We start from the raw sequence: 19,132 nt of genomic DNA on the forward strand, positions 1-19,132 counted from the left end.
CAGGGTCCTGGGATTCAGTCAGTCCCGCGTCAGGCTTCTTGCTCAGCAGGAAGCCTGCTTCTCCCTCTGCCTGCCACTCCCCCTGCTTATGCTCTCTCTCTGATAAATAAATAACATCTTAAAAAAAAAAAGGATAATGCCTGCTAGGATTGAAATAAATTGGAATTTATAGTGAATTTTTTTTGTGCGTTCTAAAGTACTCACTACTATCATGAATTTCCATGAATAGTATTTATTCAAGGTTTTTCTCTTAATGAAAAATAATACCAGATAACCAAATATTACTTATTCAATCATTTATTTAGGAAAAAGTTTACATATTAGGACAAAGTAGAAGTTAACCTAGAATCTAATCATTTCCAACCACCTATTTTTTTTTTAAATCTTATGGAAGCCATGAGAACAAGCCTCTAGAAGGAATTACACTTGAGAGCTGTTAAGAGGGAGAAAGGCTCTGGTCCTTCATTACCTCACACTGAATGATATGCACTGGCTAAGTTTTATCTCATATTACAAAAACTTCAAGCATATGGATGATTGCCTTTAGAAAGTCCAGCACAAAAAACATGACCCATGACCCAGACTATCATCTCCAAAAAAGACTTGACATCCTCACATATACATACATACATATATATATGGCAATACAGATTAAAAGCCCTGGTGCTAAAATAATGGCACTTAAAAAAAAAAAAAAGCCTCTACTGTAAATTGTAAATTGGCACAGCATTTTCACTTAAAATGTTAAACAAGTGAAAACATACACTTCATTATGAAAACTCAACCCAGGTTAGAAAGTTTTTATGGAGCCTAATAATGACTTTAAGAATCTATTTCCACTGACAGCAACAGTGGCAGCTGATTGGCCCCTATGCAGCACACATATGTACACAAGTACAACACCCAAGTGCAGACACACACAGACAGCACTGCTCACAAGAGCTTCAGAGCAAGCGGACAGTTTTGCCAGTTACTGTTAAGAAGTCATCATCAGCCAAGGCACGCAGGGCTTCTTCAAACATATCTTTGGTAATAGCCTTGGGGGAAGAGATGAAAACAATTATTTTACACATCAAGTACTCCCTTAACTGTTAGATATACATTGATTTCAATGTAAAGAATCACCAGTCTCTTTTCTTTTTGGTGACTATATACATTCCTTAGATTCTAACTCAGGAGGGGCAACCATTTCCTGTAGAGGGCCTGATGGTAAACAGACAGGCTGGACGTCTACCCATATGGCCTGTAGAAATATAGAAATATTCAACTCTGCCCCTGTAGTGCTAATGCAGCTGCAGAAAATATGCAAGTGAAGAGGCGTTATGAAAGCGGGCAAATGGCTGGACTTGGACCCTCAAGTTCTTTTCACTGGGCAATCCAACTTTATTTACAAAAGGGAACCTGATCATATCATCATTAAGATAAGATGCATGGTTAACACTATGTATAATAGGAAGAAGCTGCAAACACCCTAAATGTCCAACAATTGGTTAGGAAATGATGGAATAGGCATGCAAAGGGATCTTACCCAATCATTATAAATAATGTTATTAAGTCTATTTACCATCACAGATGATGTTAATAACATTTTTAATTAAAAACCAAAGAAAAAGCAAGTTATATAACAGTGTTACTCTAATTGACTATGTTCATTTTTCAAAGAAAAGACCACATGTGTACATATACACATGCAAAAACTGTTAAAGGAATACAACAAAATTTTGTTATTATTTCTTGGGTTTATGGGTGATTTTACTTTTTTTAAAAATCCAGATCTACATTTAATACTGAAAGAAAAACACTTAAAAAAAACCTTAAAAGAAGTACTAAGTTAAAAAAGAAAAACTCCATTATGCAAAAACTACTTATAAAACACTTACTATGTCAGATTGTCCCCTGATGTCTTCAAAAAGTTGCTGGTATTTTAGAGCTGGTGTTTTGCCCTTAGATAAAATAAGTTTTTTCAATGCTTCAGCTAACTCTTCTTTCCGTTTACGAGAGGTGGCACTCATTCCTGATTTAAAAGAAATGAAAAAAAAAATTAATGGAAATATTTCTGCTACAAGGAATTTGAAATATTTCAAATTTCCATAAGTATTTCTTTAGCAGTGTTGCTACAAAAAAGGTTAGGGGACAGTGGCTGAATGCGAAAATATATTCAAAATTGTGAGTTCTGAACTCTCTGCTGTTTCCAATTCTCTGTAAGCCAGTAACTGCTTGTTTCCACTGAAACACAGTCCACATAATCTGTATAGCAAGTAGTCAGTGCTCATTAAGAAATGAATTACTTCTTTAAAGTGGACTAACACAGGTGCCTAGATAGCAGAAGAGCACTGTGAAATTAGATACAACACTGTGTGTGTGCATGCTGTATGCTAGGCGTTATTTTTCTCAACTTTTAACAGATTCTCAAAGAGGCCTTAATCTGAAAAAGGTTAAGAACCTCTGCCACTTCAAATGATTTAACTGTTAGCTCAAATATGAAATATAAATTACTTGTATGTTAAGTGTATATATATATGTATATATGTATTAAAAAATTCTCATGTGCTCTTATGTTCAATGCACCTGTAGTTAAAATAGATATGTCCACAATGCCAGTCCGGGGGTCAGTGGCAGACTGCTTTAGAGCTTCCCGATGGAGACGTTTTGCTTCTTCAACATCAACTGCTTCAACTTTGCTTGAGAATCGTACTTTAGCATGGGCTTCTGCTAGTCGAATTAATGACTCCAGCTGTCGAGGGTATGCAGAAACCATTCCTCGGCTGCTACCAATCTTCCTCATGTCTACATAAGCCTAGTGTAGACAGGAGAAAAAAAAAAAAACACCCAAAACTCCTTGTAACAATACTTCAATTTTGTGGCTAAACTGAACAGTTAGGATTCTATTAAATAAACTACCAGCTGCCAGGTGCAGTACTAAGGGGAATTAGAAGTCAGATCTAGCCTCAGGCCTTATAGCTCATCAAGAAGGTGGTATCTGATGTGGCTATGAAGAACGAAGAATGGGAGTGGGCAGGGAGGTGTGTGAGGCTGGCACTCAGGGGACATGGTGTGTTGGGGTAAAGGGCAGGTCACAATTACAGCAGAGGACTATCAGAGCGCCTGTCTGAAAAAGGTGTTCAGGCACCAACTCTGGTTTATGCCCCTGCTGAGGGTTCATTTGATGAGTGAGGCATGCAAAGATTACTGGAATAATGAATAATGAATAAATAATGAATAAAGCTGAGTTGTATTAAACTCACATATATATAACATAACTATTTTTTTTTTGAGCAACTCTTACGTCTTTGATACAAATGGAAAATTACGAATCATGTATAACTTTGAGTATTTTCAGGGGCTTAGTTAGGATGTAAAGCCATCAAACACCAGGAACCTTCTTAGTATCATAACGTATGAGTAACTGAAGGTGTCATTTTGCACTGCTGTCCATGTGAAAGGATACTGAAAAGTGAACACAAGTACTCACAAGTCATTTTACTTTTTAGAAACAAGCAAATGGAAGCTCAGAAAAATTAGATGACTTTTCCAGAGTTACAAAGTTACTAACTAGCATAACCTCTGTTTCAACTCATGTATTCTGATCTTAAATTCACTGTGCTTACAAATATTTAATTATAAAAAGTTCCTACGACATATATAAAAAAAATCTTTTCCCCTTTTTTATCTTTGGAAAAGTCAATTTTGCAATGCAGGAGGAAAAAGTAGTTATAGGAAATAGGTTATTAATCAAATTACTTTTTTAAGGGAGATAGTCAGCTAGTTACATTAATGCTACTGGCTATAGGCTCAACAAAAACATTTTTCAGGGTTTAAACACAGACCTCAATGAGAGCCTGGCTGGCTTCCTGGCTCAGACGAGGCATGACCATGCTATGGGCGTAAGCAATGTAGTCCTTCAGCACTGCCATGTCCATGAACTCCTCCTCCACTTGCTCCTCGCTCTGGTAGTACAAAGCGACGAGGTGGTGGGCCAGACGCCTATCATAGGCTTCATCCTGAGGGTCCAGCATGAGGAATATCAAATCAAACCTGAGAAAATATTGTAAAAACACTGTTTTCCTGCTTGGGACACCAACACAGCCACATATGTAACTTAAAAAATTGCTCCTGGGGATCCTGGATGGCCCAGTCGGTTAAGCCTCTGACTCTTGGTTTGGGTCATGATCTCATGGGTTGAGATTGAGCACTGCATCGAGGTCCAGGGTCCATGCTCAGTGGCAAGTCAGCTGGAGATTCTCTCTCCCCCTCTCTCTCTGCTATCCCCCCTCCCCTAAGTGCTCTCTAATTAAATAAATCTTAAAAAAAAAATTGCTCCTGAGCCACCTAGGCACGTACAGTGAACATGTGTGTAGTCAGGGCTGCTGAGGGAGAATTAAGAGTCTGCTGTCCAGTTGTCTGGTGAGCCTTCAGATCAAATCCCTTTCTCCCTAACCTGGCCCCAGCAGGCACCCACTCTTCTGGCCATTAGGTCTGCCCAGGAAATGGCTGGTCACCAAATAGCTCAGTCAAAGAAGTAAGAGTCTTCCAAGGGAACTGTTATTGTAATTTTGAAGATTGGAAGATTTAAAGGAAAAAGCATTTAACTGTTGTGGAAAAAAAACAAAAAACAAAAAACAAAACATAACTTTGGGAAAAAGTTGAATAATTAAAATCTAAAATCCATTTATGAATACTGTAAATACTATTATAATCTAAAATACTATTTATGAAATACAATCTATTAATGAAATATTCGTAGCAGTATGGTTGAGAAAAACTGTGGACTACACAACTCTAACAAATTTAATTTTTTAGAACCTTATCTGTCATGTGAAGCTTTTCTCTGTAATTTGATGATATTCTTTAGCGACTTTAAGACTGAGATGAGCAGTAAGTGATGGGCTTCTGAAAAAGATGTCAAGGTGAAATGTGTCCTAAAAGCTTCAAAGAATGAATAAATGTTAAGATGCTACCCACGGCTGAGTAGAGAAACACGGTCCTTGCCATGAAAACCTGACTACCCATATTAGAAAACTTTGCATTAGAGGGAAGAGCTTATTGAATTTTATTATTTCCTTTTATCTCAACCTGAAAATTCTACAAATGAGCAAAGTAAGAGCATCTTTATGTTCTCATACCTTGATAATAATGTGTGAGGTAGCTGGATATTTTCAATGGTAGTTTTTTTAGGATTCCATTGAGACTCAATAGGATTTGCTGCTGCCAGGATAGAGGTACGGGCATTGAGCTGGCAAATAATCCCAGCCTGTCAGAGAAAACAGCGCAGTTAGAAGCTTCACCCTGGTCCTAGCAGGAACAGTGTGAGCTATCTTCACCTGGTGTGGCCTTTGCCATATATTCACTGTCACCAAGAGCCACACACATCACCTTGGAAGGATGCTATCAACAGATTTATCTGGGACAAGGCCATCCTCAGATTCACGCCAACTGTATTTTAGACAAATGTATGCTGGAACCACATTCTTCTCAGAAACTAAACCCCCTGCATGACCTTTAGGACAAACTCAAGTTCTGTGAATACCACATATTAGTGGGTTAGTATAGCAAAAAAAGATCAAAGAGGAAATACTCAAAGACATTTAGCTGAAACCTAATAGGAAAAGTATTCATGAGTTTCCCAAAGTTAGAACCAAAGTGAGTACAGATGCTACATTTCTAAGTGTGCCCACGTTTACACATGGAGAATGGGCCTCACCTTCGCAATGGAAAGAGTCTGCTGTTCCATGACTTCATGTAGTACTGATCTTGTACTTTCATTCATCTTGTCAAACTCATCAATACAGCAGATACCATTGTCACTCAGGACAAGGGCACCAGTCTGCAAGACAAGCTGCCTTGTCTCAGGATCTTTCATCACATACGCGGTGAGGCCGACTGCACTGGAGCCTTTCCCGGACGTATACTGGCCCCTGGGGACCAGATTGTACACATACTGCAGCAGCTGGGACTTGCTGGTCCCAGGGTCACCACACAACAGGATGTTGATCTCGGCACGAAATTTGCCTCTTCCTGTGTGACTAAAATCCTTTCTTGTTCCACCAAAGAGCTGAAGCAAGATTCCCTAAACAAACATGTTTAAACATTCACTTACTACAGAGTAACTGAGATCTAGTTTAAATGTTAGAGGTATTTTCTTATCCTGTGAATAAAAAAATCGTAATTAAATTAAGGGAAGGTAAAAACACAACAGTGCTTTAAGTTATCACTAACCAATTTATATAGAAGCACATACAACTGTGCCAGAATGGTGGCCATGTAAATCCTTATTCTGACCCCATCTGGCTTTTGTTATGTTTAGAAACATGTAAGTTCAATGTAGATATGAGGAAATGAACAAGGATGCTGGGATTCTTGTCAACCAATAACCAAGTTAGATGGTGAGCACCTTGCTCTGTGGACCAGGCCACAGTTCTTATCCTTTGGGGGAGGGGAGAGTGATGGCAGTAGGGAGGGATGTTCATGCCTTTTGATCTCAAAGAACTATAAATCCTGATCAAAGTTAAAAGTCCACTGTTACCTTCTTTATATCTTCATGTTCATAAATGCTTGGAGCCAAGGCTGACGCAAGTCTCTCATAAATGTCTGGCTTTTTAGAAAGTTCCTTGAGCAATTCCACACGCTTCTCTGAAAAAAGTTTCTGCTCTGCTTCTTCATCAAGGCCATGCAGACGTTTTGCATCAGTTTTCCGATAGTGAATGACATCAATGTGGGTTTTGTAGACAGACTTCACGTTACTCACTCTTGAGTTGACTCGAATAGGAACAGCTCGATAGATGCCTGAGGGCACAACCAAGAGAGATGCTTTTACCTTCCCTAAATGGCTCATAAACTAGCAGGCAGCACTTAAAAGATCTGAGGGCTGGCAGTGGAAGTGAGTTTTGAGCACACTGCCTTCATGGCTCTCCTAGAGTCAAGGACTCAGGCCTATACTGCAAAGCTCCCTGCTGAAGGGGGCAAGGCAAGTTGGGAAGAACACAGGTTTTTGAAAAAAGCAGACCTAAAAACATGTTCATCTGTGACCATCCGTTAGCTCTTGGATACCTATCTGAGTATAACCACACTGCACATAATCATTCTGAGATTTAAATGAAATTACTCTGGCTTTAGCACAGTGCTGGCCTACAGCTGTGTTCAATAAATAGTATTTTTAAATGGTATTTTCATTTCTCTTAAGTTGAATGTACAGAATCTGCTAAGTAATTATTTGGCTAGAACAAAGTACTAAAATCCTGTACCAAAAATTTGGAAAGGAAATCCTAAAAGCTCTTTTAAAAATGCCTTGAATAAATAAAATCTTTAAAAAAATTACTCAAAAATTATTTCACAGACAGTCTACTGAGTCAAAGGTAAAAATATGGTAAAGAAAAAATTACATGTTAATAGTAAGAAGTTTTCTAGGTGAATGGCCATAACCTCACACGCTTCCTAAAGAATGTAATTTAAGAACATTAGAAGAAATAAATGATCAACCCTTCAACCATACCAACTCATTTGTTCTCCAAGAAGAAGTTTCCCAAACTGATATTTGTGATGTTTATCTTTTTTGACTTTCAATCTAGAAGCCTTGGACTCTGGGACAATCCAATTTCTTGTTTTCTGAGGAGCAAGCATCTGCTCTATCACAGGCTTCTTAGCAACTTACCATAGATCACCAATCCTTTTGTTTATTTAACAGGTCAATGTAATTCTTTTTCAAAACATAAAAACCAGTTTATATGTATCATTCTGGGAGTACACAACCTTCTTCATAGCAAGCTGAATTAGGGATGGATGACTAAAGTGGCCTAGTTATCTTTACTGGTGCTTGCAATGATTAATCATCACAGAGCAACATCAATACTTATTTTACATCTATATGGTGCTTTCCACAGCCCCCATCCCCAAATACGTTCACCTGTATCATCACATTAATTCCACTTGGCAGTTGAGGATATTAAAATAGCAGATTAAACACTTCATCAAAGGATTCAGACAAATAGGATGGCAGAACGAGGACTGCACATCTTTCACTAATGACACATTCTTTCACGTTGTTAGTGGACTACAAGTGCTTTTATAACTTAAGATTGCTATGGGCAGCTGTTGGGCTTCATACTGGGGAGACACATGATGAGAAGTCCTAACTCACTGAATACAACCAACGGGCTACACCAAGAGCCACAGCCACTCCTTGGACTCAGTCCCCACCTTGACCTCAATGAACTGTGCCTACTGTCCACACAAACACAGCCCCTTTGAGAAACCAGTGCTCATGCTGCTCTGAAGCATCGAGAGAAAGACTGGCGTATTCACATGGTACAGTGGAACGAGCACTTTCTTGGCCAGAAGAGAGGAGGAACCTTGTGTCACAGATTACCGTAGAACCTCAGCTACCGTGAGCTCCAAGTCTCTGAATCTCTGCTTCCTCTAAAAATACCATAATGTAACTCCTGTACAGAAGCAACGTGCTCTGACCCATTTCCTCTCTATAATAAGTAAATGTTAACCCTTGGCTGTACATTTGGGAAATAAGTAGCAAATTACTTAAAATTCCAAAATTGGTGAGTGCTGCTTCCTGGAGCTGCTGGTATAACTCGAATCTTACCAATACTAGTCTTGTCTGAGTTGTTTTTTCAAGATACCAATGCTATCAGGTCAAAATACACTCATAGCTCTGGAACGCTGAGATAGCAAAGAGCAAGCAACTGCAAGGACAATGCACTGAAAGGTTCCATACTGCTAGGTAAAAAAGTGATTGAAGCATTACAGGCAGGACCAAGCCTCCTGCCAATGAATTCATGACCAAGCCAAAGGACTGACTAAAAAGTATCAAAAAAAAAAAAAATAAAAAAGCAAGACATACTTATCTCATTAATACAGCCTTCATTCTTACCTGTAATGTTCACTCTGTCTCCAGGCTGAACCTTGTCAACAAGATCATTGTGAGCAAAAAGGATGACAGTATGAGGTGTCTGCCCTGCAGGCATATCTTCAGGAGACTCTTGAAGTTTGATCTGAAAGAGCAGTGGAAACAGAAAACTCAGGAAATGACAAGCATAATTTAGACAAAACTGCCAGTCTTTGTTCCACTCTATTTTTTATGTTTACCACATTTTTATTTTATTAAAAAGATTTCATTTATTTATTTTAGAGAGAAAGCATGCATGCATGTGTGTACACCTGAGTGGGGGAGGGATTGAGGGAGAGGGAGGGAAGCAGACTCCCAGCTGAGCACGGAGGCAGCTGCAGGGCTCGATCTCACAACCTGAGCCAAAAGCAAGAGTTCCACACTCAACTGACTGAGCCACCGAGGCACCCCTACCACATTTATTTTTAAAACACCATTCTTGGGGCGCCTGGGTGGCTCAGTTGGTTAAGCGACTGCCTTCAGCTCAGGTCATGATCCTGGAGTCCCGGGATCAAGTCCCACATCGGGCTCCCTGCTCAGCAGGAAGTCTGCTTCTCCCTCTAACCCTCTTCCCTCTTGTGCTCTCTGTCTCTCATTCTCTCTCTCACAAATAAATAGAAAAAATATTAAAAAAAAAAAAAAACACCATTCTTGGGGCACCTGGGTGGCTCAGTCAGTACAATATCTGCCTTTGCTCAGGTTATGATCCCAGAGTTCTGGAATCGAGTCCCGCATTGGGCTCCCTGCTCAGTGGGGAGCCTGCTTCTCCCTCTGCCTCCCCCAGCTTGTATTTGTGTTCTCTCTCTCTCAAATTGTATTTGTGTTCTCTCTCTCTCAAATAAATAGATCTTAAAAAAAAACACCACCACCATTCTTTGTTTTTATCTCCAGATATCTAACATTTCTTTTAAAAAAAAAACCTTTAATGTGATATGAACATACATTTTGTAAAGATATTGTGTATTTACAAATTCTATCTGGGGGGGAGTGGTCAGTGATTTACGTGACTGTTTTTTGCCATTTCAAGGTTGTAGTGGATATTGCTTTGTATAAATGTTTGTCTAAATTTCTAATTATGTTTTTAGCAGTTACTTCTAGAGATTTCCTGGGTGGAGAAGTACATACTTTTCAGGTTCATGGTTAAGCACTTTTGTGCATCTCTCCTAGTCACTGCGTGCACCTCATAAACACTTAGCCTGGTTACTCATCTAACAGGTATTTGCTGAGCACCTGGCATGTGCTGGACCCTGGTTCTAGGTGTTGGGGACTCCACAGTGAATGAAGTCTTCCCTCAGAGTGGAGTGAGGACAGACAATACACATTTGACAATGACAAATGTAATGGGCAGAAGAAAAAAAGAGCAAGGAACATGGGCAGTGGGGGTGGAGGGGACGCTTTTCATAAAGCAAGGTTAGGGAAGGCCTTTCTCAGATCAAAGAACCTCTAAAAAGAGGTCTAGGGGACGTTAGGGAGGAAGCCATGTGTTCTGAATGCTAAGAACAGCAAGTGCAAAGTCCTGAGGCAAACCTGTGCTTGGCTGAGAAGCCCTGTATAAGGAAGTGGTTGAGACACCATCAGTGAGGTCTGTGGGTACAAAGGTGTGTTGTGGTGATGATGTTGGGCCACATAGTTTGGAGACTACTCTAGGATACTAAGTTTTATTTCAAGTCAGTTTGGGAGTCTTTGAAGCATTCTAAGAAAGAATATTACACTATAAGCTCCTTGGGAGCATGGTTCCACATTTGTATCTCTAGCTCTCAGCACCATGCTGGCATGAGTTGAGGCACATTTGCTCCAATAACTGATAGCAATATTAGATGAAAATTTATATCTATAATTTTCAATTCTTTGGTTAGTAAAAACATTGAACACTTTTTCACATTTGCTAGTATTTTTCTTATTGAGTCCCCATATGGAAATTAACTTTGTAGTATTTTTTTTTTAAAGATTTTATTTATTTATTTGACAGAGAGATAGAGAGAGCACAAGTAGGCGGAGAGGGAGAAGCAGGCTCTCTGCTGAGCAGGGAGCCTGACATGAGACTTGATCCCAGGACCCTGGGATCATGACCTAAGCCGAAGGCAGCTACTTAACCGACTGAGCCACCCAGGTGCCCCCAACTCTGTAGTATTCTGAACATATTTTATTTTAATTTTAAAAAGTTGGGGCGCCTGGGTGGCTCAGTTGGTTAAGCGACTGCCTTCGGCTCAGGTCATGATCCTGGAGTCCCGGGATCGAGTCCCACATCAGGCTCCCTGCGCAGCAGGGAGTCTGCTTCTCCCTCTGACCTTTCCGCCTCTCATGTGTTCTCTCTCTCATTCTCGTTCTCGTTCTCTCAAATAATAAATAAAATCTTTTAAAAAAATAAATAAATAAATAAATTTTAAAAAGTTGTTTAAACATTGTAACAAAATTAAAAAAACTTAATAGTCCTTGTCCCTGTGCCTACTTTAACACCACCATAATCATAGCAAATAAATGATTTTGACTTTTCCCACTTATTTCTATGTTGTTTTAATAACTTCATCTTAACATTTTCATTATTAAAGGCATGCCTGGGTGGCTTAGTCAGTCAAGCATCCGACTCGTAGTTTTGGCTTAGGTCATGATCTCGCAGTTGTGAGACTGAGCCCTGTGTGGGGCTCTGCACTCAGTGTGGAGTCTGCGTCATTCTCTCTTCCTCTCCCTCCCCCTCTGCCCCTCCCTGTGCACACGCTCTCTAAAATAAATAAAATCTTTAAAAAAAATTTCATTAAAGACACAAAAGCCAAACTTCCTTTAAAATGTATGAGAAAAACTTCAGAAAAATTGTCAACTCATTCTGTACTAGTGGAACAGCTGCAAAATGACAAAATTTAACCAAGTAATTTTTACCAATATATTTTTCAAAATATTTTAAAGTAATCTCTACACCCAATGTGGGGCTCAAACTTCTAACTCAGAGATCAAGAGTCACATGCTCTACCAACTGAGCCAGCCAGGCACCCCAATTTTTACTGATCGTATGTTTTACATGCTTTTGTCTGATAGACTAAATTTTTTTTACAAGCTTAAGTATTTCCTATAGAAACATCTCATGTTAAAATTTTTTTGAAAGATTTATTTTAGGGCACCCGGGTGGCTCAGTCAGTTAAGCAATCGCCTTCAGCTCAGGTCATAAGCCCAGGGTCCTGGGATCGAGCCCCGCATCGGGCTCCCTGCTCAGCGGGGGAGCCTGCTTCTCCCTCTCCCTCTTCCCCTCCCCTATGCTCGTGCATACTCTCTCTCTCAAATTAATAAATAAAACCTTAAAATAAGATTTGAGAGAGAGAGGGGAAGGGGGACGGGAGGGGGAAGGCTAGAGGTAGAGGGAGAAAAAGTCTAAAGCAGACTCTGCACTAAGCACAGAGCTGGATGCGGGGCTTGATCTCTCAAGCTGAACAGAAACGAGACATTTAACCAACTGTGCCACCCAGGCACCGCTCACATTAAATTTAATAAGTCAAAAAGTGGAGATAATAGTGAAAGAATGCATTTTTCTTATTATAAAGTATCTTAGACCATGAGAACATGGCATATATAATAACGACCTGGTGCTCACTGGCAATAAAAAAGGAACATTCCCATCCCAAAGCTGACGCCTTAAGCACTAATATGCCAAAGGGGAGGCCTTCCAGGACACCCAAGAAGGCACATACCATCTGCTTGTCAGAGAACACAGAGCGGTTGTGGATCAGCGCCATGCTGTGGGTGGTGTGGCAGCGCTCACAAACAGAGGGCTCGGCAATGCGGCCACGGTCAATCTCCACCCGAGCTGTGTGGGCACATACTTGGCACTGGAAGAAGGCCTCTTGCATCTCTGGAATCAGCTGGGATGTCCTGATTACCATGCCACTGATGGCAATAAGCTGGTCGATGTCTACAAGGAGTTGGGGAGAGAGGTCAGTTTATCCACCAGCCACTGCCCACAGCCCAGCCAGAGGTGGTCTCTTCCCTGAGCTATATTCCTGCCGGGGCAGGTCTGGGTCTGCCATCAAGCCCAGGAGAATCTTACTGGGAGATGCAGAGGTACCTGGGGATGGCTGGGGTCACAGGTAGGTGCTGTGGCCAGGGCATGAATGTTTCATTGGGTATCCTCAGGTCTGGCCTGGGATGCCCTTCCTGTGCTGTCTTCCTTCTCAACTCCGATGGGACCTCTGGCCTTCTGCCGCATGGCCCTCTGTCCAACAGGCATCCACCACCTTCCTGCTCATCTAGCCCCTGCTCCCTTCCACCTTCTGGGTTTGCATTAGAATCTTTACACTTCTGCCTTCTTTGCCCCCATGGACTTCTGCCTCATGCACTGTATCATGTGGAAGTCCTGCTGTCTCAGTGTATGTGAAATGCATTGGCTCCAGAGCCAGATGGTCTGGGCTGAATACCTGTGTGACCCTGGGGACACTGTTAGCCTCTCTGTGCCCATCTACACATGGCAGTAATGGCACCTACCTTACACTTGTTGAAGATTAAAAGCCTGCATACATCAAGCCTAATAAGAACAGTACTTGGAAAAAAGAAAAGGGGCGCCTGGGTGGCTCAGTCATTAAGCGTCTGCCTTCGGCCCAGGTCATGGTCGCAGCGTCCTGGGATCAAGTCCCCCATCAGGCTCCCTGCTCAGCAGGAAGTCTGCTTCTCCCTCTCCCACTCCCCCTGCTTGTGTTCCCTCTCTCGCTGTGTCTCTGTCAAATAAATAAAATGTTTAAAAAAAAAACCAAAAAACAGTACTTAGCAGAAATAAGCACTGTATAACTTAGCCAATCATTACCATCTATATAAGAAAGCCCTTGTATAGAATATTTTTTACTCTTGATCCTGGTTTGGAATTTTCCTGATAAGAAAACTTTAACATAGCTAATTCCCACTGCTGGTTCCAAAGGAGTTATACTATTATTCATAATCAACAAAACGTGGCCTGTAGTTAGCCACAGCGGGCCTTGTAGTTTGTCTCAGCCTTCCAGTACTTACTGCTACTTCACAAGGTCTTTCCCACTTGGTCTTGTTCTCCCTTCTACCTACTTACAAATCTTCCTTTCTTCTTTCCCTAGCAATCCTTATTTTACTTTAAAAAGTAAACTCTGTAGTATGTTACACAAATCAACATAAAAGTTAAAAACTTTTAAAATCAGTTGAGCATCTGGCAATTCCTCTTCCTCTGAAATTATGATAATCTCCAGTCTTAACCTGAAATTCATGTACCAATGCTCTGCCTCTGAAAAATGAACTATAGCACTCTCAGTCTCCTACTTCCTCCAATGTCTCCACTGAATACCCTATCACAGAAGCGAGGTCGGGAACGAATTTCATAAGAAAATATGTATTCCTTTATTCAACAGTGAACTCCAACACTTGCTCCGTTGTTAGCTGTTTTATTTTCTTATAGTGACATTTGTGTCTTTTGTGCATTCATCTATAGGGCTGTTTATAAATTCTCAATAGTTTTTATATCTTAATCTTCACATACAGCAAATACCATGTTTGTCCTGAATTTCACTCTTATGGCTGCTGTCCAGCTTAGGACCCTGCTGCTCCATACTGGAGCTACTATTTAAAGTCCCTTAACTGAACTTCAAAACACTAGACCCACCATGAACTTCTCAAGAGTAGCAAAAGCTTTCTCATTTCCTTCTGAAAAAGTATCAATGGCTCCCTACTGACTCTGGAATAAAAATCTGAATTCAAAGCTCTTCAGGATCCACGCCTTCCAACCCTCACACAAACATTTCGTCCCTTACTTTCTGCATCAGCCAGCACTTATAACCTGCATATAGCTCTGCTTTGCTTCTGCCTACATCCCCTTTGTGCTGTCCAGTGTGAATTCATTCATGTCTGCTTTCCAAATCCTTATTATAATTCAAATTCCTCTTTTACCATGAACTCGTCCTACCTGGGTCTAGCATTCTCCTTCCCTCCCTGGGCTGAGACATTTCCTGCACTGCTCTCTTGTTCTACATTTTCTTTTATTTACTTTCCAAACTAGATTTTTTTTTTTAAAGATTTATTTAATCATCTGAGAGAGGGAGAGAATCCTCAAGCAGACTCCCTACTGATTATGGACCTGAGATCATGACCTGAGCCACAATCAAGAGTCGGATGCTCAACCCACTGAGCCACCCAGGTGCCCCCAAACTAGATTCCTTTTTTAAGTTCCAAAGAAGGGATTATATTTTGTATTTGTTTTCTGCAGTGATTTGCAAAACGTGCCTACTTAGTAACTGTAAAATTACTACATTTGGGTAAAATTACTACATTAAGATAGAGAACTGTCAAGAGTTACAACCTCTTTTATGTCATTTCAGTTAAGTTAAAAGAAGGTAGGGTGGGTTCAAAGGCATATAGGGTAAATGAATCTCACATATATTTAGTCAATTTATAATCTATTACCACTATTACCACTATTACTATTACCATTGGTAAAAAAATACCAATTCTTTTAAAATTCCTTGATGAAATAAATTTTATTTTTACATATTTTCCTGCTATTAAAAAACATTACCTTCTGGATTCAGGTTTCTCATATTCTTCGTCTTTAATGCATTGAATGGTCTTACTTGAATCTGATGTTCTAAGATTGAGTCAGGGTAACGGTCAAAGAAGATCTCATTGACAGCCATGTCAAAGGTTGGGATAACTTCCTATAAAAATAAGTGTAAAGAAGCCAAGCTGTGTTTATATTCCCATCATAGAATTAAATACAAGAAATAAGGCATTTCATATTAGCAAAGTATAAAAACAAATACATCTGGCATAATCCTTAAGTATCATCTCTATGTAATCACAAACATGCTGTTTAAAAACCTTAGGTACATTGAGACTGAGCTCTCTCACCTCTACATATTCTCATTTGGGTTAAAGGTGGTCATATATATGAAACCTTCACAATGTACTGATATATCTTAGGCTTTTAATTAGTAATGAAAAGTTTCTGAACTCAGAACTCATAACTTCTATGTTAGGGAACTTGACCAAGGTCACACAGCTATTAAACAGCAAGATCAAAATATAAAACAAATATAGCTGATACTTGAATAATAAAATCTGACATAAAGCTTAAAATAAAAAGGTTATAAGGGCGCCTGAGTGGCTCAGTTGGTTAAGCGCCAGACTCCTGATTTTGGCTCAGGGCATAATCTCAGGGTTGTGAGATCGAGCCCCGTGTCAGTCTCTGCGCTGGGTCTGGAGCCTGCTTAAGATTCTCTTTCTCCCTCTGTCCCTCCCACCCCAAATTAAAAAACAAAAAAAGAAAAAGATTACAACACAGTTAACATAATCTTATGTTATGCACACATAATAGCACGGATAGCACACAGTGTAATGCGTTTATTGATAAAATATTTTTGCTTAAGGGATGCCTGGGTGGCACAGTTAGTTGAGTGTCTGACTCTTCATTTCAGCTCAGGTCATGATCTCAGGATCATGAGATCCAGCCCCAACTGGGGCTCTGCAATGAGCCTGGAGTCTGCTTAAGACTATCCATCCCTCTCCCTCTGCCCCCCAGCCCCCGCCACCTCCTGCGTGTGCGCACTCTCTGAAATAAATAAATCTTAAAAAAAGTTTTTTTTTCCCTTAGGATAATTTACTTCATCCAACCCAAGCAGCTATGAATTTTAAGATTCACCATTATTTTAAATACTATTAAGAAACAACCTGCCAATTAGACTATGACCTGCCACTGACAATAACACACATCCCAATTTTGGAAACGTGAAAGTGTGAGGAAATGTTCATCTTAAAGGAGAAGAAATATGATTTTCTTAAGTTGTGGTGCTCTGGAGGCACATTCTTTCTGCTATCCAGGAAATTCTGCTATTCAAAAACCCTCTAGGTGTTCTGGATGTTTACTATAATTCATCAAGGTCAAAATCAAAATCTTACCTGTGGGTAGCAGATGAGCTGTCTGTATAGATTTTTGTCAAATGATTTTATGTGTTCACAGTTTACATTTAAAAATGGCTCCCCGATGACATTTATCTAGAAGAGAAAACAAAGAGGTTTTGTTCTGCTGATTGTTTTAAATGCATTAATTTGATTTTATAAGACTATTTGATTACCTCCCCAAGTCGTTGCATGTACAAAGGTTCAGTAATATCTATGCCAATATTTTCCTCTTCTTTAGCCAGAGGGTCAATAAAACGCTGAAGGAATCTCTTGATGTGGAAACAAAAAGAGTAAGTTTGATGCATTAGGAATAACAACTACTCAAAATGCAAAATATTATGAGTATGTCTCAGGAGTATGTCTCCACTATTTGGAGACAGACGTAAATAGTATTTTTTCTTTTTAAAAACATCAACAATTCTAAGCCACCTAAAACTCTAGCCCAGTGTTACAGCTGAGATACTGTTTATAAACCTTTTCTCCCAGCATTTTCAGAACCCTAAAGTACTAAGGTACAGCTCACCTGAAAATTTTCTTTGCATGTCGCCACATTTACATCTGTTCCCCAAATCACAAGTTTTTGGCCTAGAGACTGCTCACTCGCCACTATATCTTCTGTTGCTGGCTATACAGAAAAATATGATAGAACCAGTTAATAGGGAATTACCCATTTTATGTTTCCCAAATGCCCCTATCAGAAGATTGTACTGTGTACTCACCACATCAGACTGCAAATCCACCTGCAGGCCCTTCCGTGCAGACCCCAGGTCAGGCCTCTGCCTCACAGGTGTGCCTCTAACACCACTCCTTGGAGTTCCCTCTACCCGAGAGCTGGGAGTGCCATATGTCAGCGGTGAACTAACGTCAAAGTCAAGAGGAACTGCTATAAAAACAAAATTTGAAAGTCTACAATAAAATTCTGGTAGCCTATCAAATCCTAAACTACAGCATGTTGATTTAAGTCATCTAAGCACAAGAGCAAATAATATTCCTTGTAACCTGTGGTGGTTAAGATTCTGAGGACTATTAAACCTTCTAGTATAAAAAAGCACCAGAACTTTTTTTCTCTGTTCACTAAGCCCTAACGTGTACCTATCTTTGTACTCTTTGTGAACATACTAGCTCATGTCCGGTTACATAAACTACCCGTTAACAAAACAGCAAACCTGACCAGCTAAAGCATTATCCATATATTAACCACAGTAGAACTTAGATCGCCAAAAATATACTTGAGGAATGTATTTGAGCAGGGCTGGAAAATAACATATCCTGCGCGGCAGGGCTCTGCAGGTCAGCTCCAGGTGAGGTCGGCATAGGCTGTAACTCTCCTGTAGAGGTAGAATCTTCGCCTCTACGTCTCTGATATGGTGACGACCTGGCATCTTCACTTCGAGCTTGTGACATAGAACACAGAAAAGATGGCCATCAATTCTCACGTTTGGTCTTCCGGGAGTTCCATCAAGTCTCTTGGGAACAAATACAAACCAAACAGAACAAAGACAAATGGGCACAGACGTGCCTAACAATTAGAAATGGTGGAAACGAGGGCCCAGCACTGCCTGCCTCACAAAAAAAGTATCTGCACACTAGAATTGACAAAGCATGAGCAAATGCTCGCCGTCCTCACATCTTACTCCCCCTGGGACTTAAAGACTGCGCTCAGAGCCAGAAATCAGGCGCACAGACCAGGCCTCTCTGTGGTGGCGGGAAAAAGCCCGAAGAGGGGAAGGGAGGGTAACGTGGCGGGCTCGACTCAAGGGAAGGGACTTACGCGTCTGCGCAGAGGTGGCCCGCCCGCGCCGGCCGCCGCGGCGGCTCGGGGTGGACGCCGGGGATGACATGATGCTCGTGGAATCTGCGCGAGAAAAGGGCAGGTTCCACCCGCATCCGCCCCGGCTTTCTCCCTCCCCACCGCACAGATACCCTCTCCAGGCTCCGCATCGCGCCACCTCAGCCCACACGCTGCTACCGGGAAAGCTCGCCTCTGACGCCCGCAGGGCACCCGAACGCACCGGGTGGGTCGCTCTCCTACACAGCACGAGCGGAACAAGGTTTCGCGCCGGCAGCACCATCGTCAACGCCCTGGGCGGTGCCCCACCAATCACAGCAGCGCTCTCGCATGGCTCCGCCTCCGGGAGGTGCCACTGTGCACCAACAGGGGGGACTGAACGGCCTCCTTCGGCGCCCCACGGAAGGCAGACGCAAGCCTCGCTCGGTTCCCCCCTCCGTTTAGATGGTCTGGTCCCTTGCTAGACTGCGTTTTCGCGGGAAACCTGGGGAGTCCCGCCAGACTGTTCACCGAGGGGTTGATCTACGCTGTATTGTCGGCTAAGGAGAATATCCTTT

General features: G+C 41.1%; 1 protein-coding gene across 4 annotated transcripts; it reads right to left on the reverse strand.

Annotated features, from left to right (window-relative positions):
* Window positions 1-281: 281 nt before the first annotated feature.
* MCM4 (minichromosome maintenance complex component 4) lies at window positions 282-18,861 on the reverse strand. 4 transcript variants are annotated; one of them, XM_028119006.2, is made up of 17 exons: window positions 18,799-18,861; window positions 18,558-18,641; window positions 18,016-18,180; window positions 17,506-17,669; window positions 17,310-17,411; window positions 16,960-17,055; window positions 16,784-16,879; window positions 15,405-15,543; window positions 12,571-12,791; window positions 8,879-8,999; window positions 6,524-6,783; window positions 5,702-6,067; window positions 5,124-5,251; window positions 3,828-4,035; window positions 2,569-2,797; window positions 1,881-2,014; window positions 282-1,037 (listed from the first exon to the last, which is right to left on the reverse strand). In XM_028119006.2, exons 2-17 carry the CDS (start codon window positions 18,625-18,627, stop codon window positions 945-947), a joined length of 2,592 nt encoding a protein of 863 aa, XP_027974807.1. In that variant the 5' UTR covers window positions 18,628-18,641; window positions 18,799-18,861; the 3' UTR covers window positions 282-944. The 4 variants fall into 4 exon arrangements, with proteins under 4 accessions (XP_027974807.1, XP_027974806.1, XP_027974808.1 ...); XM_028119005.2 differs by having other exon boundaries at window positions 18,756-18,833; XM_028119007.2 differs by having other exon boundaries at window positions 17,506-17,666; window positions 18,736-18,820.
* Between the last annotated feature and the right edge of the window lie 271 nt (window positions 18,862-19,132).

This window comes from Eumetopias jubatus, unplaced genomic scaffold, assembly GCF_037043125.1.
Source record: "Eumetopias jubatus isolate StellerSeaLion01/CBP00866 unplaced genomic scaffold, mEumJub1_p1.0 scaffold_4, whole genome shotgun sequence".
Taxonomy (NCBI): domain Eukaryota; kingdom Metazoa; phylum Chordata; class Mammalia; order Carnivora; family Otariidae; genus Eumetopias; species Eumetopias jubatus.

What these genes read in the sequence shown, in the direction of transcription:
- MCM4 (XM_028119006.2), bottom strand. Translation starts at nt 18,627, where the DNA reads ATGTCATCCCCGGCGTCCACCCCGAGCCGCCGCGGCGGCCGGCGCGGG. An exon ending in GAGAAACCTGAATCCAGAAG is followed by an intron (nt 12,792 to 15,404) that starts GTAATGTTTTTT and finishes AACTCCTTGTAG; the next exon opens with ACATCGACCAGCTTATTGCC. An exon ending in TGTTCTCTGACAAGCAGATG is followed by an intron (nt 9,000 to 12,570) that starts GTATGTGCCTTC and finishes CTGCTCTTTCAG; the next exon opens with ATCAAACTTCAAGAGTCTCC.